General features: G+C 38.3%; 1 protein-coding gene across 1 annotated transcript in view; it reads right to left on the reverse strand.

Moving 5' to 3' along the window:
- The window catches only part of Nup35 (nucleoporin 35), a 23,972-nt gene extending 1,157 nt beyond the window's left edge, over positions 1 to 22,815 (reverse strand). Inside the window, exons 1-8 of the mRNA XM_028762926.1 lie at positions 22,689 to 22,815; positions 18,914 to 19,084; positions 17,385 to 17,512; positions 14,817 to 14,871; positions 6,110 to 6,251; positions 3,463 to 3,532; positions 2,604 to 2,732; positions 1,376 to 1,540 (exon numbers count right to left, since the gene is read on the reverse strand). Of these exons, the coding sequence (XP_028618759.1) occupies positions 1,376 to 1,540; positions 2,604 to 2,732; positions 3,463 to 3,532; positions 6,110 to 6,251; positions 14,817 to 14,871; positions 17,385 to 17,512; positions 18,914 to 19,084; positions 22,689 to 22,728 (900 nt within the window). The 5' untranslated portion in view covers positions 22,729 to 22,815. The remainder of the gene's footprint in view (positions 1 to 1,375; positions 1,541 to 2,603; positions 2,733 to 3,462; positions 3,533 to 6,109; positions 6,252 to 14,816; positions 14,872 to 17,384; positions 17,513 to 18,913; positions 19,085 to 22,688) is intronic.
- Positions 22,816 to 24,644: the final 1,829 nt, after the last annotated feature.

Genomic DNA, 24,644 nt, shown 5'->3' on the forward strand with positions numbered 1-24,644 from the left:
GAGGGAGGGAGGGAGGGAGGGAAGGAGGGAAGGAGGGAGGGAGGGAGGGAGGGAGGGAAGGAAAGAGAGGGAAGGGAGGGAAGGGAGGGAGAGAAAGAAAGAAAACTAAGTAAAACCAAACCCTATGAAATGAAGATTTTTTTTTTTGGTTTGGTTTTTCGAGACAGGGTTTCTCTGTGTAGCCCTGGCTGTCCTGGAACTCACTCTGTAGACCAGGCTGGCCTTGAACTCAGAAATCCGCCTGCCTCTGCCTCCCAAGTGCTGGGATTAAAGGCATGTGCCACCACTGCCCGGCAAAATGAGGAATTTAAAATACAGATCTAAATAGTACTAACAAGAAACTCCAGTTCTTTAATCTCCAAATTTCAGGAGACTACAGTGGGAAATTCCCCCACGCAGCTGAGCAGCACACACAGACTTCATGTGCAGGTATCACAACCCATACCAAAATTCAGGATCCTTGGGAAATCCACGAGGCCAATAACAACTTAATCATCTCAGTTCCCATACCATTCTTGAGAATGCAATGAATTTCTTTACATTTTTTTAATGACAACTTTTTCATCTCTGATACTAAAAGCTGGTCACCTTCCTTTGATAACTAATACTTTATTGTAAATTTTTTGATTTTGTTTATGAGTTTTATAATCAACTTGATATCGTTTAATATTTTTTCACACCAGCAATGTATAAAATAGGTGTTTGGGTGTGTATACAAATGTATCTGGGGTAGAAAAACATTCAAGGTATTTTAAAAACTGTTCTTTTGCTTTGCAGTACCCCAGCCTTGAGCAGGCCAGAAAGACCTTGTTTACCACAATAGACCTGTAATAGGACCTAGGTGGAGTCATCCACCCTGGCTGCCCGTGCAACTTCCTACAGGAACTTAGAAGAAATAGACTGCCCACTGTGCTTGTCTTGTGATATAATCCAGCTGAAACAAAGGATGGGTTAGGTGAGGCTTTCCCTATATATACAAGAGCTAAATATTAAACTTTGAGCCTTGATCAGAGAACTTTGTCTTGGCTCCATGCTTCTCTCACCCCTCTGTCTCTATTTCATTTCCAGCTCTCCTTTCAGGTGAACCCAGTTCGTCCATGGCTGCTGGGCAGCTACATTCCTGTGGCACATGCTGAATAAAATGCCTGCCTACCACTGAGCTATGTCCCCAGCCCAAATAAAGAAACTGCTTCAAAATTAAAGAAAACTTTGAACTGGTGAAGGCTCTAACTTTAAAATGGGAAATTTAGAAGTTTGAAGGTTTCATCAAGGAAACCTTCACACACACACACATACACACACACACACCCCACTGATCTAATGAAACAGTAAATGGGCTACATACACCTCAGACTCTTGCGTATCCTAAGAATACCTGGTAGTCACTAGTGGAGGCCTTGTATGCTGTGGCAAGAGGCCTCATGGTAGAAACCCTAGGAGTGCTTCCAGGCTGTGTTGGCGTGCCTAAGGTCCTGATGGGTGGTGTAAAGGCTAGAGATGGAGATGACAAGACTCCTCTGTCACTGTTTTCCATGACATTCTGGAGAAACAAAGAAACATGGGACACATTATCTAATACTATATAATATTTACCCAAACACACACAAAAAAATTATTAGAGACTACTATACTTGACCATATAAAGTTTCTAAGTAAACTTAGCTTTGAGAAGAGAGTATATTTCTTCCCTAGAATTTGAGATCTAATCCACATCAAACAACCTCAATTTAATTATATACCACAAGAACAAGAATGTCTGAGCAAAATAGATGTTTTGGAAGAACAGGGTTCCAGAGGATGTGAGAGAGGAATGGGGATGGAAAAGACCAAAATACATGATATACGTGTATGAAATCTTTTTTTTAAAGCATTTTATAGCAGATGCTAAGATGAGTCAGAAAGGACAAACAGAAGCAAACCTAATGCATGTTACTGTACAGTTACTGTTGTGCCATCAGATAGGCCTATGGAAGGGAGGACTCTGGAGGTTCCAGGTACTAAGCAGCTTCAGACTTTGAGTCTCTCTTCCTATTCAGGTTCCCTTACGGAGTGTAAGAAACACCGTCTGTTTTGCTTGGTTCATGTGTGCACTGGCAACAGGCACAGAAACTAGTATGCAGCATTCAGGAAAAGGTTTGCATACACTTATTTCAACGTGTTCCAAAGGATCTTTTTAAGCCACAAAGTTTAAATTCTACTCACTAATGTTGAAAAGGTACATATAAAAAAAAAGTTTAGTGTTCTGAAACAGAAACAAGTGTCAGAAAACTTTAGCTATTTAAAGCTATCAGTCAGTCAGCATCCATGTGAGGTGTCCATGCTGAGACAGCACCAGTCATTACAGTTTACTAACCCTGATAAGCTCTGAGCAGAAGTCAGAGTGAGTTAGTAGTTCAGACACTAAAATCTAGGCCTCACTTTAGTATTCTACACAAGTTACCTTTCCATTTTCAAACAATGAGAAGTGCAGACAGATAATCTCTAACACCTTGTGATTTACAAGCTAGGGAAAGAAGAGAAGAGAGGCTAAAGGACAGGCAGGAATGTTAATTTACCTGCACTCCTCACACTAAGTAAGCTACTTTCTTTCCTTAACAACTTACTTTATCTATACACGGCTTGACACCAATCATGATGGATTCTCCAAATATTCTCCCATCTTTGCTTAAGGCTTTCCGGGCTTGCAATTTAGACTGGTAACGAATATGCATCCAGTTGCCAGTGTTAGACATCTGGAAAAAACAAAACTGTTTCTTAAGATACAAAATCCACACCTAGCATACAAATATGAGGAAAAATTGACTTTAATTTTTTTATTTGATCCCCTGTAAAAACTGCACATTGGAATTCAGAAAGGTCTATGGAAACAGCTTCTATAACTCCTCTCCAGATCTCAACTCTCTAAAATAAAACATGGTAAATGTTCCCTCGAAGTAAAATAACTTCCAAAAGAATTATCTCCCACAGAAGAGTTATATTAGCAACTATTATGAGATTTCTTAAAAGCTATATTCATGAATATGACTGTGTAGGCGTGAGAATTGAAATAACAGAAATGTACCCTGGGTCTGGCCTGTGTATGGGACAAACATCTCTTAAGGTCATTGTAAGACAAAAAGCTCTTAGAGACTCCAGAAGCTCTGGGTTCCCCACTTCCTCTGTTCCCAATAAAGCTTAGGAGAAAACCACCCCTGTATATGAGACAGTCAAGCCATCCTAAGAGCCTAAACTAGTTAAGAAGGAGGGTGCATCCTGACACGGTCACTTAACCCCAACCATCCCTTCCCAGCAGCTAACACTGCGCAAGTTTGAGTCTTCTGACTCCAAAGTAAATATTCATTGAGCATAAAAACTAAATTTAAATTTAGAAAAAAGACAAAAAGAAGTAGTACTCTTCAGTTTATAACTTTTCTTTCCGTAACCAAAATGTTAATTGAAGAAAAAAAAATGAGTGAGCCTTACCACATGCTTTAAGATATTCCCATATTGTGCAAACTGTAATAATATATAAGAAGCAGATGCTTGTGGAAACCTGGGGGGAAAAATTGCCCAGACAAAACCATCAATTTCCATTATCAATATAAAAGCAAACTACCATACCATTCCCACTACAGTAAATTCTTTCAGTCACCCTTGACTCAACTATACTCCATGCCCAGAGCCATATCTGAATTTTTTTAATATTTTTTTAAGATTTATTATTTTATGTATGTAAGTACACTACCGTTGTCTTCAGACATGCCAGAAGAGAGCATCAGATCCCACTACAGATGGTTGTAAGCACCATGTGGTTGCTGGGAACCGAACTCAGGACCTCTGGAAGAGGAGTAAGTGCTCCTAACTGCTGAGCCATCTCTCCAGCCCTGAAATTTTCAAATTCCCAGCCCTATAACTTATTTCTGCAGCTCTTCAACAGCTAGCCAGCTGCAGGTGTGCACATGCACATGACAGTGCATATTTATGAGCAATACCTAGGTGTGTTAGGACTAGAAGGGTAAATGTTTTAAATTATAATACCGTATCACTCTCCACTGAGTATCACCTTAAGATTTCAGGCATTTAGTGCTCAAAAATAAAACTTGACATCAATAACAAAGCTACAAAGTTACTTAAAAGCAATACTCAAAATTTTAACAGCTATATCTTTAAGAGGATACTTTACTAAGTCTTATATAGTTTGAATATTTTACAATAAGGTGTGAATTCTTTTGTAGTCCAAATAATGACATGATTTTCTGTATTAAAACAGTAATAGTTATTTCCAATATAGAAAAAAAATTGAACTTTTTCAAACCACTAACATAGATTAGCCTAAAAGTTCAAATAAACAGCTCTAAAGAAAAAAAAAGGTGAAATTAAATACATTAAAATCAATACGGCACATGCCTTTAATCCCAGAACTTGGAAAGTAGGGGCAGAGGGAGCTCTGAGTCCAAGGCCAGGAACTAGAGATGGAGTGGGATACTATCTTAGCCACTCCTCTATGAGTGTGAAAAGAACACTGCATTCAAAACTCAAATTTCATCATTTACTTATGTATCTCTGGATATAAGATTTTTAGTTTCAAAAAAAAAAGCAACAAATAAAAGTAAGACACAAAAATGAAAACAGCTACAAGTGAGGGTGGCATTTAAGAAATAAAACATGGTCTAAGGCTCAACAGCCACTTTCAGTAGCATCTAATATTCTATTACTCTTAAAATGATCACCCAAGACAATGGATAATATTTCATTACTTCAACCCCAAGTTGACAGAAAAGTTAAACTAGTTAAAGGAGAAACATATAATGTATCTTAGAAACATCTCCTTTAAATGAGCAAATTAAATGCTTTATTCCTTAAAAGAAAATGTTTCAAGAAACACATATAGAATAGCTAAAACATGAAAGTAATAAGATACAGCATAGCAAAATCTTAAATATCTTTAAATAACTACAAGTACTTCAAGTGCTTTTTCTAACTACTTGAAATCTTCAAAGTCACACTATTACTTCTGAACCCCAAAACAGAAGCAAACATGCATACTCAACACTGCTCCTTCATGAGAAAATAGAAAATTTAAAATACTGAAAGGTAAAATCAAGCAGCCAACTCAACTGCCAGGGCCATGGGCTCTGCAATGGCTTCCAAGGAAACAAGGGAATAGAGTTGCCCTGCTTCTCAGTAAAGCAGTCACAAAATCAAAGCAGTGCCATCATGGACTGTCCCCCAGTTACAGCTGGGGACGAAAACAGTACGACTGACTTTCTACCATGCACTCCTATTTGAATTTTTAAATTTTAAAATAAATTAAATGAATAAAATCCAATAAATATTTATTGCCCACTATTTATTCTTCCTTCAAGGAGCCCCTTATGTTATCTTTATATATTTTACTCCCAAAATAAACATAGTAGGACCAATATATTCCAGTATAAGTAAGGCAATCACACTTTCATAAATAACCTGTACATGGTTTGGTGTAAAGACCAAACTGCAATCAAAAGACCTCAGTTTCTGCTGAAATTCTTGCTATTTAATGAGTTGTAATCCTCTGCATGGGGGTGGGGGAGGGATTTTTTTTTTCTTGTCTATAGTCCATTTCTTCATCTGTATAAATAAAAGATTTCTAGGGTGTTTAACTTATTATGGCAATAAAAATTATTCTGCTGCATATAGGAGCTTCATCACATTCCTAATATTGAATACTGACTAGGGGTGCCACTGTGACACAGAACATAAACATATCTCAGCACTGACAGTTCAAGCCAGCTGAGATTATTATAGTACAGAAGGAGCCATTAGAAAATGCAGAAAAGGGATCCTAAATCTAACAGGACAGCTTCACCTTTAACAACTACTAAATAACTAAATAATAATAAATGCACAAATAGTCTTTGACACAAAATCAAGTTCTAATTAATGACGTTCAGTTGTGGACAGTATGCATTGGATGATCTGCACTGCTGTCTGCAACTCAGTACAAAACGCAACAGCAACAGAATAGAGCTGATAAACAGACGGTGAGGTAAATTCGACCACTGTTCAGTTGTACAATTCAGGTGGCATACTTAAGAGTATGAGCAAATACTGGGGTGGGGTAATTTTTTAACAGGTCCAGAATCCTTACCCAAAGACAGTCACCCAAGTGTCATCTAGGTGATCTTCTGAAGTCAGAGCATCTCCTTGAGTATAAAAAGGATCCAGCTGGGCAGGAGATAGTGTCGTCTTTCGTGGTTGACCAATATTTGCTGGACTAAACATGCTTTGCCCTATATTAGTAAATTTAGAAAGTTAGTTACTAGTAAAACCGCATGAGCTTTAAAAACACGTGAGCTTATTTTAAAGCGAAGATCTTAGTTCACAGGGCAAATTATATTAAAAGCTGACATTAGATATAAATGATTTGAAACATAAAGTGTAGCCAATAGCCATTTCATACTATCATACAGAGACAGTCATTAATAACTGGGATAATTTGTCATTTTGTCTTTGAAATAAGTTTCACTATATAGCCTAAGCTGGCTTCAAACTTGCAATCCTCCTGCATCAGCCTTTTGTGCTTAGATTACAGGTACATGCCACCGCACGATTCAGTGTTTGGTTATTCTGAAATTAATGACTAAGGTCACATCATGAGCATTTTAAACATTTGTAGATTTCTAACAGAAAAGTAACAGAAGCTCCTTTTCCTCCCCCTGACCCCAGTGCTGAGGATGACACCAAGAGTGTTACACACGTGAGGCCACTGGCTGCACTGTCACTAGCTACACTCTAACTTCTTCCTTACTTCTTAAGACACCTGATCCTCATACATCTAAGACTGCAGATGTATGCCACCAAACCTTGCTGTAAGTTTATTTCATCTCAAAGGTCTTGACTATATATTTCTAAGTAGACATTAATTTTCTTTATCTTTTACAATAGAAATAATTTATTCAATCCAGAAACTCGCTTCATATATATATAGAACATGATTCTTGATGTTACAAGCGTAGTAGTACAAATCATAAAAATATGAAACCAAGCACAATCAACCCTAATGGAGCCTAGATTCTAGAACAACGACAAACAGACTGTGTAATGCTAGAAAAGAGACAAGTCTAGACAGTAACTATTGACAGTTAGCAAAGACACGAACTGTGAACACAGGGGTGGCAGAGTGAAGACGACACAGAACTCAATGCAAGTGTGGGAACTAGGTGGAGACAATGGCCAAGGCAGGGCCCAAGAAGGCTGCGGCAGGTGTTGTTAAAAGCAGAGAGTCCACTACTTCCTCACTGAGCACACTAGGGAAGACTGGGAATACCAGCTCATAGGGAAGCCTTTATAAAAACTACTATAAGGATTGTGGTGTGGCGTGTGCCTCAGATGAAGACAAAAATCAGTGGAAAACTGTGGACAAGAGTGACAGAGAAGGCCTAAAGTATGAAGTAAGAGAGCAGAACCCCACTGAAGATTATCAAGTCATTCCACACATGTGTGATTTTACTTCCTAACAGGCCTGGAGACCAGAAAATGGGATGCTCTAGTTAACAAGAAAGGAAACCATGGAAAAAAGACTTGGAATTCTCATTCTAACAGGCAATCAGAAGCATGGCTCTCCCACAACAATCTTAGTTAAACCTGTATTTACCAAGGTATCAATACACAAGTGTAATCCAGAGACCATAGACCACTGTAAGACCCTCTCTCAGGCTCAGACAAGACAAAATTACCTTTAATGATTAAGTTTCATTTGCCTTTTCACTCTTGCCCTGTAAGCACACCTGACTTTTCCAAAGCTTCATTATGTGCTTGATGGACTGAGAAGCAGATTATGAAAATATAGTTGTATCTTACTAAACTAGACACCAATCATTAGAAACATAAAACTTCACCATTCCTCATCATGAAAACTATTTTTACCTTAGAAAAAAATATTTGTACTTCAAAATTATTGTTCAATAAAATGGATTTACTACTAAGTGTACCAAATCCCAAGCCCCAAAGGTTTAGTTTTAAATGAACACATATTTAAAATTTTTGTTTTAATTTCCTATCTTTAAATGACAATACAGACTTCTTTAGTAAATGAACAAATTACAATAAGGCCCATCTTGGCCAGTGGTCAGGTAAGCTCTGCTCCTGACTACCGCAGCCCTCTCTACCACAGTAATTACATTCAATGTGTATTAGTTCCTCTTGTACATTGATGACCAAGAATCTAACAGATATAACTTATAAAGGAAAGGGGTTTGTGAGCTCATGGTTTCAGGGGGATTCAAGGCCATCACAGTGGAGAAAGCAAGATGAAACAGCAGCTCAGCAGCTCCCTCTGTGACAATGGGAGTGTACGGTAGAGCAGACGTTCATATTGCAGCAGACCAGGAAACTCAAGCAGGCTGGCCAAACAATCTCACCTCTTCTAAACTACTTTCACTAGGCAGACCCAATCTCCTAAGGGTTTCTTCACAGCTTTCAAAATAGCAGCTTAAACTAGGAACGAGCATTCAAAACACAAACCTGTAGAGGACATTTCAGACAGTAACACTCCACCTTGGCCCCAGTGTCTCCTATTCATCTCACGATGTGGAATGCATTTAGTCTACATCAAAGGTCTTTACAGTTTTAGTAGCGCAACATAGTTCAAACTCCAAACAACCAAAAAGCCAACTGAAGTTCTCTAAGAAAAACTACAATGTAACAATGCATTTCTAAGGGGGGGGGGGAGAAAAGGTCACCTAAAACGTCAAACATCTCCATTCTCCTAAGTAACCTACGTAACTTAGGCTTAGAAAGCCATCTAATCCAACCTATTAATGTAGCCTTTACTTTGGGAAAAAGGTTAGATCAAACCAGACCTACTACATTTATTAAAAACTCTTCGAAAACCAGCTGGATGGCTCAGTGCCAGGTAAAGGAACTCTCCACTAAGAAAATGACTGATAACTAGAGTTGCATCCCTGACATCCTCATGGTGGAAGATTTAACTTCTACAATTTGTCCTGACTTCAACATGCGTGTCATGGCAGGTGTACATAAATCCACGGTCAAAATAAATGGGGAGACAGGAAGAAAACAAACTTAAACTTAAAAGAGGGCTAACCACATATATTCTGGGATCCTTAGCTTTGATTGTCCACTTGACACAATGTAGAGTCTCAATGAGGAACTGGCTACACCAGTCTAGAATGTAGGTATGCTTGTAAGGGATTCTGTTGATTGCATAACTTAAGTGGGAAGCCTTGTCTTCTGTGGGTGGTGCTGTCTCCTCACTGGTATGTAGAATTGTAAAAATGGAGAAATTATATTGAACACAGACACGCATGCAATGACTCACAGTTCTTTGCTCTTTGGTGTGGATGTATTTTGATCAGCTGCTTTAAGTCAGTGTTGCCTCGGCTTCTCCACAATGATAGGCTGTAGCCTGAACTGTGAGTCAACAAGACCTTGTGCTTTTGTTGCAGTGTTTTCCTTTTCTTTTTTTCTTAATCATCACAATATAGGAAGAAACTATAACATATTATAACACACTGAACAATTATTCTTCTTTTCTGGGCAGTGGTGGCACACGTCTTTAATCCCAGCACTTGGGAGGCAGAGACAAAGGCAGGCAGATTTCTGAGTTCGAGGCCAGCCAGTGAGTTCCAGCCAGGGCTACACAGAGAAACCCTGTCTCGAAAAACCTAGATAAATAAATAAATAAATATAAAAATAAATAAAAAATACAAAATAAAAAATTATTCTTCACGTCATCACAGATGTATTTAATAAGTAAAATGTATTTTTAAAATGAGACATTTATAATGGAATACCTCAGAACTGGAGAGTTGGCTGAGCAGTAAAGAGCACATCCTCTTGTAGAGGACGTGAGCTTTAGTTCTCAGCACCCATGTCAGGCAACTCACACCTGAGTGCAATGCCCTCTGTGGACACTACTTAAATGTACCTTCAGACGCAGACACACACACACACACTTAAAAACACATCTTGTCAGTTACAGTGGCACATCTTTAGTCCCAACACTTGGGTGGCAAGAGGATCTTTGTGAGTTCAAAGACACCCTGGTCTAAATAGCAAGATACAGGCCAGCCAGGGCTATACAATGATATTGTGCCTGATAAACAAACAAATAAATAAATAAATAAGCCTTATCAAACATCTCTTTAAAATCTAATTAATTCTTACTACAAAGATAAGCCTTTAATAAGCCAAAGACAATAAAAGGCACATTACTATAAAACCAATTCAATTTTTTATGCCCTATAAAACCATTAAGATACAGTTTAGTTATGTAATAATCTTTGAGCAAGAAATTAAATTAAGGCTCAAGTTGAGACAACCAATATGACCTTTAAAAAGACAAATTAAAATTAAGTCTCAAATGAATAAGCAATCTAATCTTTGCCTTGTCAACTAACCTAAAAAACGCAATTACTTATACTAATCGAAAAGTATTTACATAAGTTTAGTATAATTGCTCCCCACCAAGCTAATATTTAATTGCTCCACTGATTTCACTTCCTTTAAATCAAACTTCTGGTACCTACATACTATGCTTAAGATGAAAAAAAAAGTACCTATCAAACCACATCAGATTGGACTATAATTTAATCTCCCTTGGTAAATCACTATCCAAACATCCTTCATAAAATCAAATTAAAGGGAAGGCAAAAGTCATAATTACCCTTCAATTAATGAACAGATCCAATTATTTCAAAATAAGTGAAAACAAAAGAAAAATTATAGCAAATTTCAAAATGATATGATAAATGAACACTGGAAAAGGAGGTTTTGGCCACAACACCATACCATAAAAACAAGTAGGACAGACCTGGAATAAAGAACTTAGTCTCAGCCCAATGGACACTAGAACTGCTGTTTAGAAATACCTACACCAGGGAAGTTTGCCCAATGATAGTATTTTTCTTAATCCTGGTAGGCTCCTCAGATTGAATGTGATAGCTTATAGATCCGTGGTCACTCCAGACAGATCACAATAGCACTAGCAATGGTTTCTGAGAGCCTGTCACATACATTATCAAAACTTAGACTCACTTGGTATTCTCCAAGTTTATATCCAAACCATCTGTGGATATGAAAGTGCTGACTATCCTCACACTCACAGCCTGTCTGAAGTGAGGATAAACTGGGGGGTACTTTTGTTATTAACTTAAAAAAAGATTATGAAACAGTATGTACGATCTAACATACTCTAACATACTCACTGATCCAAACGTACTCTGGACAAGGGATAAAGTGCCTAATGAAGCACAGTGAACAGAACATCACTACTCCCTTTGGCCCCTCCAGACAATAATAGCAATCATTCTAGACGTTCCTATTGCCTTGACTTTCCCACAATTTCCTCCTCATTACAGATGGATTTAGTAGGTAAAATATATTTCTAAAATGAGACATTTAGAACAGAATATATGAGGGGTTGGAGAAACAGAAACTTAACTTGAAACATACGTAACAAGGAAAGTGGTGCTTAGGGCATGCTCATCCTAGCCAGACACATAGTAACTGTCACTGTCTCTGTCTTAGAAGACCCTGGAGGTATGCTGCTCTTAGGCCCGCTTACCATGGCTTGTTTGCTCTGCTTTCTTATACAAGGCAGGACTACCTGCTGAAGAGTGGCACTGCCCACTGTGAGCTGGACCCTCCCAGATGAATCACTGAATCAAGAAAATGCCCCACAGACTTTCCTACAGACCAATCTGATGGAGGCATTCTCTCAAATGAAATTGCTTCTTACCATAAGACCCTGGCTCCCAATCCCATGAAACCAAGGATTTTATCTCTCTAGAAATGGAAGCTAAATACTTCAAAAATCAATGAGCCTAACTCACAGAAGAGAGAAGAAGGTATGTGAAAATGACAAGAAAGGAAAGTAAAAATCTGCATACTGAAAATGAATTTGCCCATCTGTACTCAGAATACCAGCCAGGCAACACTGATGTCCATTAAGACTTTTCTTTGAGAAAAGAAAAAAAAAAACTACATAAGCTAAACTTACGCTCCCAGTGTCCCTTCCCAAAATATTTGGCATATTATCCAATTCTCTTACACTGCAGCACAGTGGACCCCAATTCCAACCCCCTACCTATGTAAAAGATTCCATGTAGCTAGCACTTTAGTGCTATGTTCAAGAATTATGCTTTTATCAACAATGACAAAATAAGTATACAAAACTAGAAAGGAACAGAACTATTAACCTCAGCTGGTTAGACATCTTTTAAAAAGAACAGGATGTTAGATTTTTTTTAAGTTCCTTCAAAGAACAAAATGGAACTGAAGATGCCACAGAGAAGACTCGCTGAGGAGGGAGTCTCTGAGAAGGCAGCATACAAATGTGAACAGTAACAACGAGGGAAAAACAGGATTTCAAATCTTCAAAGGATCCAAATACAAACAAAAGGAAATCCCCAAAGACAGAAGGCAAAAGAAAGCAAACAAGCATCCAAGATACATACTCACGTTCCTCAGAACTAAACGCTATGCCTTAAGGAATCTATCTATCAATATTCCAGTAAAACAGAAGAAAATTCCACACCAAGGCACACTATGAAACTGAGAACAGAAACCATGTAGAGATTTCCCCCAACAGCCGCGAATCATCATGGCAAACAACTTCCACAGAACACTAGAAAATAGAAAACGAGGGAACTTTGTCTCAGAAATTCCAGTCTCATATATGGATTAAAAGGAAGCAATTCCACCCTGAGTTTTGAGTTTTACTTATTCTGCAACCTTTATGATAAAACTACTCAAATGTGTGTTTTGCTAAAAAATAAAAAGAATAAAGAAAATGAGAGATAAACAGGTATCTAGAATGACAGTTGTTCACTATTCTGAAACAGCAAACTGCCAAGAGAATAATGTTCTCAGCTTAAAACAAAACAAATAATAAAAAGGTGCTTGAAGCTGGTCATTTATAAAAAGATAAACAGGTGTCATAGTAACAGAAAACTTCCTGACAGGGAGTAGTGGTGTTCTGTTCCCTGTGCTTCATTAGGCACTTTATCCCTTGTCCAGCATACATCTGGATCAACGAGTATGTTAGATCTTAAATAATAACAAAAGTACCCCCCAGTTTATCCTCACTTCAGACAGGCTGTGAGTGTGAGGATAGTCAGCACTTTCCTATCCACAGATGGATTGGATATAAACTTGGAGAATACCAAGTGAGTCTAAGTTTTGATAATGTATGTGACAGGCTCTCAGAATCAGGGACTATTCCCTGTCCTTCTGTCTAAAACATTTTTTTCCTTACCTCCCTCACTTCAGGTTTTGGAATTTTTATTTTATTTATTTATTTATTTATTTATTTACTGTTTTTCAAGACAGGGTTTCTCTGTGTAGTCCTGTCTGTCCTGGAACTCACTCTGTAGACCAGGCTGGCCTTGAACTCAGAAATCCGCCTGCCTCTGCCCCCCAAGTGCTAGGATTAAAGGCGTGCGCCACCACCGCCCGGCCTATTTTTTTTATACCTGTGGACAGGTAAAATAATGACCCCCAATGATGTTCATAACCTAATCTCCTGAATATGGGGACTATTCTGTAGTATTTGGCAAAAATGGATAGTTACAGGTAGAATTGAGTCTGCTAATCTGGCTTTTTAACAGACTCAGGAGGCCAATATACTCACAGAGCTACTAAATAAAAAATGAACTGAGATTTAACTACAAGAATGCTCAGTGTGGTGGCACACACCTTTAATCCCATCACTTGGGAGACAGGTAGATCTGTGAATCAGTGGCAGCGTAATCTACATAGCAAGCTCCATGACACCCAAAGCCTCATAGTGAGACTGTCTCAAAAAAAAACAAAAAGAATGGTCAAAAATTAACTGCTAACATTAAAAGTAGAAGACAGAGAGCATCATCCAAGGAAAGGGAGCCGTCTCTAGAACAGAAAAGGTGGAAACTGTACTCTCAGTAGCCTCCTCCACAAACTACAACAGCCTTTCCAGTGCCCTCATCTAGTTCACTAACAACTATGGCACGCTCTTCATCTCCAGAACTACAGCACAATACATAGTCCAGCTTAAGCCATTACTCAGTAGATGGTAACTAATAAAACAGCAATAGAAAACTAACATACTACTCTATAGAACTCCAAGCCTGGCCAGATGAGATAGCACAGCTCTAATCCTAACAACACTCAAGAGGCTGAGATAGGAGGGCCGGAGTTAAGAGACTAGCCTGAGCTACATATTAGCAAGACTCCCAAAAAACACAAAACAAAAACCTGTAAATCCCTTCTACCCCATACCCTCTCCTCTACACAAACGTATTAGTTTCTAATGAGATTCCTAATCTGCTTATTTTGTTTATAAACATAAATCCTGTGACCAGTGTTGTCTATGTAAGGATTATCTACTGTGTTTGTTCTCTTTCACACAGGTTGTTTCTGAGCAGCTGAAAACATTGAATAGGAAGAGAAACATGTATAAAGGACCATGTCCTAAGGATAATACTGAGAGTGGTTAGAAGGTGGTTAAAGACAAACCAGGGATTATATATTCTCAGTGGCTGTTAGGCTTACAGCTCAGTGCTGATACCCCTTAAAACACCCATACTGTTTGATCTGAGTCTTCTTCCCACTTGTGGCAACTCTTTATTTTATACAGTTTTTAATAATTCAAGAACTACTTGAAAAATCTATTAAGTATGCATTCTTAAGTCTTAATACTTTTGGTAGACTATCCTATCTGCAAATTCACAAAGAAATCTACACAAAGCATTGTCTTCCTAAAGATTACTGACATTTCAGACAGCCTCCAAATGTAAAGAATGAAAGTGTTGGTGAACAGGAGAGCAGAAAACAGAAGCTGAGTAAGGACTCACCAGTCACAGGAGTTGTAGCTCCAACAAGAGGGCTCTGCAACACTGAAATATTTGCCTACATGAAAAGAGCACTAAGTTAAAAACACAAACACAATAACCACCAAAAACTCAATAGATAAGCTTCTCTAATAACTGAATTCCTATAGTGTACTAACTAGACTTGTCTCTATCAGCTCACACTTTCTTTCTTTCTTTCTTTTTTTTTTTTTTTTTTTTTTTTTTTTGGTTTTTTGAGACAGGGTTTCTCTGTGTAGCCCTGGCTGTCCTGGAACTCACTCTGTAGACCAGGCTGGCCTCAAACTCAGAAATCCGCCTGCCTCTGCCTCCCAAGTGCTGGGAATAAGGCATGTGCCACCACTGCCCAAGCTCACACTTTTAAAGGTGGAGTATCACTTTTTATCTTTTGTCTTGACCAGTATTAACCCAAAATATGACAAGGTCAAATTTCCTTTGGCTCCTTTAGTATATATTTTAAACTAGGAAACATGAGGCTGGTGACCTGAGGGTAATGAGACAGCTCAGGTCATGTGCTCTTGCTGCCAAGCTTAACACCTGAGTTCAATCCCTAGATCCACCTGGTGGGAAGAGAGGACCTACTCCTACATTCTATCCTGTGGCCTCCACAGTGCATCTCGGCACTTGTGTGCCCCATACACATACACACACAAAACAAAACAGAAAACACTCAATTTAAAAGAAGTTACATTGGATGAAGAAAAACTTTTATAGGAATTAATAGTAACATAGTAGCTATTTGGTCTTATTTACCAATAAACAATACTCAAGCTAATAAATATAATGATAATTTCTTCATCAAATTCACACAGAAAAAGAGAAAAATTAATACATTTTTAAACAGACATAAACTGCCGGGCAGTGGTGGCACACGCCTTTAATCCCAGCACTTGGGGGGCAGAGGCAGGTGGATTTCTGAGTTTGAGGCCAGCCTGGTCTACAGAGTGAGTTCCAGGACAGCCAGGGCTATACAGAGAAACCCTGTCTTGAAAAACCGAAAAACCAAAAGACATAAACTATAAAACAACACATTCAAATGACAACAAAAGACAACTTATGTTTAATACTCAGTAAAACATTACCAAGAGGAAAATATCATTAAGCATCTCTAAATAGGAAAATATTTTAGAGTTAGAAACCCATTAATAGAAGCCAGAGAGATGACTCTAATGTTAAAAGAAGCACTTGCTTTCCAGAAGCCCCGAGTTCAGTTCCCAGCAACCATGACAGATAGCTTGCAAAGGCTTCTAAAACCAGCCCAAGGGGATCCAGAGCCCTCCTTTAACCTCCCAGGGCACCCGCAGTAGCACATACCCACAAAGAGATATACATACTCACAAATAAAATAAATCTGTTTTAAATCCTCCTATAAACACAACGAAAGAAACAAAAAACCTACCCACTCTCCAACTATCTGATCCAAACCAGAGCTGAGCATGGTATCTTGAGAACACAACTAATTTTGGCCCTCATCAATTAATAATATTCACACTTAAAATAAAAAACATTGGTATATGCTATGACCTACAAGTCTTGCCAACATTTCAAACGAGTTAATAACTAATGCTAGTTCTCTTCATGCATCAGAATAATAATGAGAATGGTCATGAATCCAGAAGCCAGTGGTTGTCATACTAAGCTGCACATCAGATTTTACTTAACCTTCAGAATGATCCCTATTCACGATGTTCTGGATATGGTAAACCTAGAAGAGCACTGTCCATTAAGAACGTTACCTATGCGAGCCAGGCATGGCACCACACACCTGTACTGAGGACCATCACAACACTGACAGAAGAGCTGACTAAATGACTAGCTCATCAATCTACAGAAGACAGTTCTTTGTAAAAGAATACTGGTCTCATATAAATAAAAAAATTCCTAAAACAAAACTCTCAGGCCAGGTATGGTGACACATACCTTTAATTCCAGCACTTGGGAGGCAGAAACAGAGATCTATGAAAATCACAGGTCAGCCAGAACTACATGGTGACACCCTGTCTCAAAACCACCACCACCAAAGTTCTCAAACCATTATTTTAAACATTCAACCTCCAAATACAACACTGAATTTTCACTTACTTTTTTCTAGGAAAAAAATAAACAAATCTTATGCTTAAACAAGTAGAATGACTTAAAACTCTTACATTTACAATAATCAGGTTGGGAACATGAACTGGTTAATAAGACATACCTAACCCATAAAACTACTCACATGAGAAAACATTCTATAGTCTACCACTTTCTTTCTCTGGCTAATACAGGATCTTGCTCTATAGAATAGGTCAGCTGCAAACTTTTCGTGCTCCTGCCTTGCCTCAGCCTCTAGTACTGGGACTACAGGCGCATGCCAGCATGCCCACCTTTGGATCCTAGGACATCTTAAGTACATTTCATGTTAATGTAAGTAGAATACACACGTACTTAATGCTTACTCTAGACTCACAGTTACTTCAGAATTATTAGGGAAAATTTTCTAATTACTGACCTCACTGTATAACCACACAAAACCACAAAATGACTAACTATTGAGCATAGGAATTCGTTTATCACCTGTCTTCTTGAAGTTAAAGGTGTTGATCCAAGTCCTGGGCTGGAAATGTCATCATAGATACTTCTAACAGGTGGAGCCCCACTTTTATCTTTATGAGCAGGTACAACTGGCTGTGGTGGTGAGCCCCCTACAACGGACAAAAGCAGTCAGGTGAAAACAAAGTAACTGCTCATGTCTCTTGCAAGGTACATTTAGTTTGTGATTTTGAAATAAACTTGTTTCCTACAGCTATTCAAACTTGAATGTTTAACAGTCACCTGGGGCTCTTGTTTGAAGTCAGGCTTTGATTCAAATGGTACAAATGGAACCTGTGACTACACCTCTGGCAAGCTTCCAAGTGACATCACAATACTGGTGAGCTGCAGAATGCACTTTGAATAAAAGGTTTCAGAATAAACTGCTATTGGAAATTTTAGTTTTTAAAAACACATGTAACATTGCTTTCTCTACTATATGCTTCACATTTAATACCCAATGTGATCAATCTCAGGACCACATGATGATTTATGCCCTTGGTCTGAACTACCCAGGCAGATGAGTTGGCAGATCACCTGAATTACAACAAGGTCAAGGCCAGGATAGACAACATATCAAAAGCCTATCTCAAAAGAAAATATAATCCCATTTCTTCCTTGAAAGTAGGTATTAAACAACTCCATTATATATTGACCTGAATAATTTAAATCACCCCAGTATGGAATTTGACTATCAAAATTAAACAGATCCTATTTAACATAGAAGGAGGACCAACTTTTGTCATATAAGCAACGGTAAACAATGAAACAGCTCAGGCCTTTATTTGACACTGAACAAAAGCCATCTGGCTACTCAGAGTCCAAACTAGAAAACAAAACTAACCTAGGTTCAAAACTGCCACTAGGAGCAAGTTTGTCAAATTATTATTTAGCTTCAGATTCATCTTCTGAAATACGATTTATTTTTTTGAAAAATGGAGCACTGCTGCCTATCAAACTGATTTTTTTAATGAGAGAAATATAAAAGAATTAGCATATACAGCAGGGCTTACCACTTAGTCAAGAGCCTGAGGTGGAAAAGTATACCTTCATTTCTTGTGGGATTCTCTGGTAGTTGCTTATTGGTTTGTATTTTATTGTTTTGAGACAGGTCTCCTATGGCCCAAGCTGACCTCCAAGAATCACAGTGAGGGGAAGAATGTCCTTAAACTCCCAAACTTCTTGCCTTTATTTGCTAGATGATGAATTATATAGACTTTCATCACTATGTCTGGCTACGTATAAGGCTTTTTTAGAGAGGGTATTACCTTATAGCCCCAACTTGCCTGAAATACCCTATGTGACTAGTCTTAAACTCACGATTCTACATCAACCTCCTGAGTGCCAGATTATAGGGGCTTACCACCAGGACAGGCTAAGGCATAACCTTATAATAAAAACATTTAAAAACCAATAATAATGTGTTGGTGAGGTAGAGTGTTATACCATTACTTCGCTGAAATTCTACTATGCATCCTGATGTACCGTAAGACCACCATGAACAATTAACCCACCTGCAAGTAAAGGTGATCTCATTTCCATGACTCCTACTGAAGGGCCGCTAAGTGGTCGAGGTTGTGGGGTCACTGGAGCTGGTAGATCCCCCATTAAAAACCCAGGCAAGAACTGGGCATTAACGCCTGGCTTTGGGGAAGTAGGTGAACCCAACATCATTGGTTCAGATCCTAAATTCATCAAAAACAGATTAAAATAAAGCAATTTCCATTATAGTACCTTACAAACAGAGAAATTTATGATAAAAGTTGAATAATTTAATCAAAAATTAAATACTATGAACTTTAGTTGAATTCCAAAATGTGAAATGATCTTGTATTCACAACATTAATCTTTCACCCATATTTTACGATGCTAGAGATCCAATCCAGGACTTTTTGCTCATGTTATACAAGCTCCCTACAGTAAGGCACACTCACAGGTTAATCTTTGGCAGGTGTTCCTGGTTATACTATTTCACTGATTTAAAAGCATCATTTTGAAAACCTTAGCTTATTATTTAAAAAGAAATCTCTAATACATGCAGAATAATTTATTCCTACATCTGTGTTTCTACAAGAATACACAAGAATTCTACAAAAACAAGAATACACCAATTTTTATACAAATATTGACAAATCAGAAACAATGTGTTTAGCTTAGTTTCTTCTTTGCTATACATAAAACACTGAATTATTTCAGTAGTAAAAATGTAGTAATGCACACATTACAACACTAACGAAGCTAGAACTTACCTTCTAATTCAGAAATATATTAAAAAGAGCTATAAAACTTACTTTCAGATCATTTATCTTAAATTCATTAAAAACAACATTGGGAAAACTGTAATCAACAAAAGTTTCCCCAACATAAAACCAGTCTAAAGAAAGAACTAATATTTTATAACTATCAACTCAAAATTAATCTTCTAGGGTTGAAGAGATGCCTCAGTAGTTAAAATCACTGGATGCTGTTCCAGATTAAATCCCCAGTGCTCAAATGGTGGCTTACAAAAGTCCAATTCCATGAGATCTGATGCCTTCTTTTGGCTTCCTCAGACACCAGGCACACATGTGGTACAGGACATTAATGCAACCAAAACACCCAAGTACATATAAAAAACAAATACATATTTTTTAAAAATTAACCTTCTCAAGTGGCAGATATGATTATTCCCATTTTGAGGATAAGAAAACTGTAACTGAGTAACACAGTAAAATTAAACAGTAAGAAAAGCACAAGCCACATAGAGATGTGGAGTCAGGTTCTCTTAGCAAAATAAGCATAAGGGTAGTATCCACTCACAGCTTTTATTATTATGTAACAAGTATAGCACTTGACCTGATAGACTATATTCAGTAAGTACTTAACAATCTACCAGCATCTTATAATTCAAAACCTTAATAAAGTGGTAACAAAGAATTTGCATTTCTGCTGATGAACACTTAATTTCCTGGCTTAGGTAGTAAGCCTTTGTATGATTTATTGTATTCAGAGAAGCCTGATGTTTGGCATGAGAGTTATGTTGTTTTTACTAACTGATGCTTAACTTCTAAATAGCCTAAATACTTGTTTTCTGATATTCCAAAGCTTTCAATAACTTATCCTTCCTCTTTTTACATTATTGCAGATCTGGATATTAAGTTTAAATTTAAAATGAGGGAAGAAAAAACAAAATAATTCGGAAAGATAAAACAAGTGTCAAAAAAGGCTGGATGGTGGTGGCCTTTAATCCCAGCACTTGGGAAACAGAGGCAGGTCTCTTTGAATTTGAGGTCAGCCTGGTCTACAGAGTGAGTTCCAGATAGCCAGGGGCTATAGAAAGAAATCCTGTCTTTAAACTCCCTCCCCCTCAAAAAAAATGTATGTAGATATGTGTGTATGTACACACATACACTAAGGTGTAAAGAAATATTGTAACTCTTTTGTAAAGCTATTACATATCTTAAAAGAAAGAAACTCAAACCAGAAGTCTCAACAAAAGCATATTCTAAATAGATATTTAGAAAAGACCAGTAACAAAATACAAAGTTTTTGGTAACATCACAAACTACCATCTACAAAGGGATAGGGAAATTCTGACAGGTGTAAGAGTTAGGTCAAGGCCTGGTGAGGTGGTTCAATGGGTTAGAGTCCTTGCCATTAAGCCTAAATTCAGGCCGGGCAGTGGCGGCGCACGCCTTTAATCCCAGCACTCGGGAGGCAGAGGCAAGCGGATTTCTGAGTTCAAGGCCAGCCTGGTCTACAGAGTGAGTTCCAGGACAGCCAGGGCTATACAGAGAAACCCTGTCTCGAAAAAACAAAGAAACAAACAAACAACAAAAAAAAAAGCCTAAATTCAGTCCCCAGGACACACAACACATCCATACACTTGCACATTATATAAATTAAAATCTAATTAGGTTAAGAATAGTTTGGTTACCTAAATACACAGTGATAAAGTAGGAAGCCAGACTGTCACTAATCCCTTCATGACTAAACATAAAGGCTTAATGATTGCATCCTGCATGTATGAAATTCCACTTCTCAATCTCTGCGCCTAACTATGTAGTGCTGCACTGTCTTACTCAGAGAGCAGTCTGTTGGTGAGGTATTGAGAGGATGTCAGACCAGCAGACACCTGAAAAATGTGCAACATATGACTCTGAACAGTTAATATCGGACAATGTCAGATTATAAGCTAGGCAATATACAAGAATGTGTTCACATTTATTACACAAGAAAAAATGCTCTCCAAATGTTGAACAGAAAAACCTGGAACTGCTAATGAAGTGTCCTGATCTCTAAGTTAATATGAAAAATACCTAAATCAACATCTTCAAGCAAGTTTTAATGTATCTATATTACTGACATTATTCTTCAGTTTTTATGACGCGCTAAAAAAAAATCAAGTTACATTATTCCTTTTCTCCCTTTGTTTTGTTTTTTGTTTGTTTTTGGTTTTTTGGGTTTTTAATGTTTTGTTTTGTATTTTGATAGAAGGTTCCTCGGTATAGTCATGGCTATCGTGGAACTCACTCTAGCCCAGGCTGGCCCTAAACTCAAAAGATCTGCCTGCCCCTGCCTCCCAAGTGCTCAAATCAAAGGCATGAGCCACAACCGCCCAGTAAAGTAACGCTATTCTTAAAACAACTTTTTACCCCCAAACGTGGCAAGTATTACAGGCCATTTGAATCTACAAAGCTAATTCTGCACAATATATACAATGCTTACTCTCTTTAACAAGCTCAGGGAGTTATAAACTAATAATACTACGATACTTCTATGAAACTGTAGACAGGTTGTTTTTGTTTTCTGTTGTAGAATATGACCGTTGTCATTACTCACAAAACTCAGCGAGAGTGGGAAATCAACATGTTAATTTGTTTTTTCCAAATTCGGCATATTCGGAACGTTTCCCCAACAAATAATGGAAATGAATTTTTAGAATCAACAGTCGTCCAATAGAGCGTTCCAAAGTAAAAGGCAGAGGAGGTGGGGCGAGCCAAGTTGGTTCTAGGTCATGCATTTATATACAAATTTATTTTGTGACGTTAAAACAGAACCTAGAAACCTAGGTGGCCCCGCGACAGCGGGTTATCACCCCGACAAGGGTTCTGGGCCCATCCTCCTGCACGCTTTCGGGGTGCGGGACAGGGGACCACAGTGGAGCCGGGCGCAGTGTAGGGCTCCCGGGTACCGCCGCCCCAGATGTCAGCAGCCACAGCGCTCCCTGCTCCCTGTCTGGCGTGTGGCGGCCGGCTCCCAGTCCACAGCGCGCTGGCTGAGCCACCAGGGAGGCCGTGGTTCACTCACCCAACGTGGGCGCCTGGGGATCCACCGCAAACGCTGCCATCGCAACGGCTGCCTCTACTCCAGCAAGGATCTTTCCCAGTTTTCAAAAATGGCGGAAACTCTTCTGACCGTAAGAGCCGCGCGGCCTTATGGGTTGCGTAACTTCCGACCATGCTCTCTGCGGAGGCTGTAGACACTTCAGCCATTTTGAAAGAGGGCAGACTTCTTTACTCTGGGATTCTAAGGTTTTGTGAGGATACAGGGAGCAATGTGAGATCTCTGGTTCTAAGACTGGCAAGCCTCCTGATATGTTGTTGTTTATGCTTCATGCAAACAGATTCCTTTGCTTTCTTGATAATTAGTGTGATTTTGCATCGACTTTTCTAACACTTGTTAAAATAGGTTTAATAAACTATATATTCCTTTTTTTCAAACTTGATTCCTGTTCTTCATATAGGTCTTTCGTTTCTCAAAGTATGTTTACCATCCTCTATATGTCATTTCTCTCAAGTGGTGTTATATAAGAGTAATTTTACATTAAAGCATAATCATAGTTTATTACATCAAATAAATATAAATTTAAAATATGATTTTTTTAAGAAAGGATAAGAAAAACTCTGGAACTACATGCCATTCTGCCCATGACATCCCTGTGTTCTCCTTTTCACGCTGCTACCTTTCCTTAGAGTATATTCATTTATTTATGTGTGTGTAAAAATACATTTAGTTTTGGCTAGATGGTAGTGGCACATGCCTTTAATCCCAGCACTTGGGAGATAGAGGCAGGCAGATCTCTGAGTTCAAGATCAGACAGGTCCACAGGGCAGTTCCAGGACAACCAGGGTTACACAAAGAATTCTATCTCAAATAATAATAATAATAGTAATAATGCAAAGGTCAACAGCCTTAAGCCTGATACTGTGTTAAATTTGTTAGTCACCATAAGAGAGTCGGGTATAAATCATTACACAGGCTTGACCACTCTGGAAAGTGTTAGTAATGACTAGGACACAGTGGTTTCTTCCTGGACAGACAATACAACAGTGCCATCGGGTTAGAGCTGGCTGTCATATCTTCACATTAATGATTCTAACTTTGAATGACAGATTGATAGAATTCAATTTTGTTTGGTTTGGTTAAGACCTGTTTACTCTGCATAGTCCTGGCTGTCCTGGAACTTACTATGTAAACCAGGCTGGCCTCCCTGATTCTGCCTCCAGAGTACTGGAATTAAAGGTGTGCACCACCACCACCCAGCCAGAATTAAAATTTTAAAACCACTTATAGGTTCAATTTATTTTTTTTTTTAAAAAAAGTGTGCTGAGTGCAATGCTGTACACCTTTAATCCCCGCACTCAGGAGGCAGAGGCAAGTGGATCTCTGCAAGTTCAAAGTCATCCTGGTCTGTACGTAGTGAGTTCCAGGAGAGCAAGAGATACATAGACCCTGTCCCCCACACCCCACCCCAAAAAATAAATAGATAGATAGATAGATAGATAGATAGATAGATAGATAGATAGATAGATAAATTTTTAAAAATGAGTGTGAGTTGTATATACCAAAAGTTACATATCTTAATCTTATATATATGAATGAGTGTTTACTCAACAATGGTCTTTACAGACACAAAATCACATTAAGTTTTTGCTGGATCATCAACTAATTGGTAACTTTAAGCATCACAAAAAAATTTTTTGAGGCCAGAAATACAAACTATGTTTTAAAGGGCTCCTATCAAGGCAGAAATTGGACTGATTTCTTTGGAGATACAAGAAGAACATGTGTTTCCTTCCACTTTTTAAAGACTATACTTATCATTTGGCTGCTTGCACCACACCTGTCCAGTCAAAGCCAGAGGCACAGCATATTCTCTCTCTTCCTCTCCCCCCCACTTCTTCCTAAAGCTATTATCATGTGACTAACACCACCATAATGACACATGTCTCTCTGCCTCTTATCTAATGGTTCTTAGGGCTC

The sequence above is a fragment of the Grammomys surdaster genome, unplaced genomic scaffold (genome assembly GCF_004785775.1).
Source record: "Grammomys surdaster isolate TR1022 unplaced genomic scaffold, NIH_TR_1.0 136, whole genome shotgun sequence".
Taxonomy (NCBI): Eukaryota; Metazoa; Chordata; class Mammalia; order Rodentia; family Muridae; genus Grammomys; species Grammomys surdaster.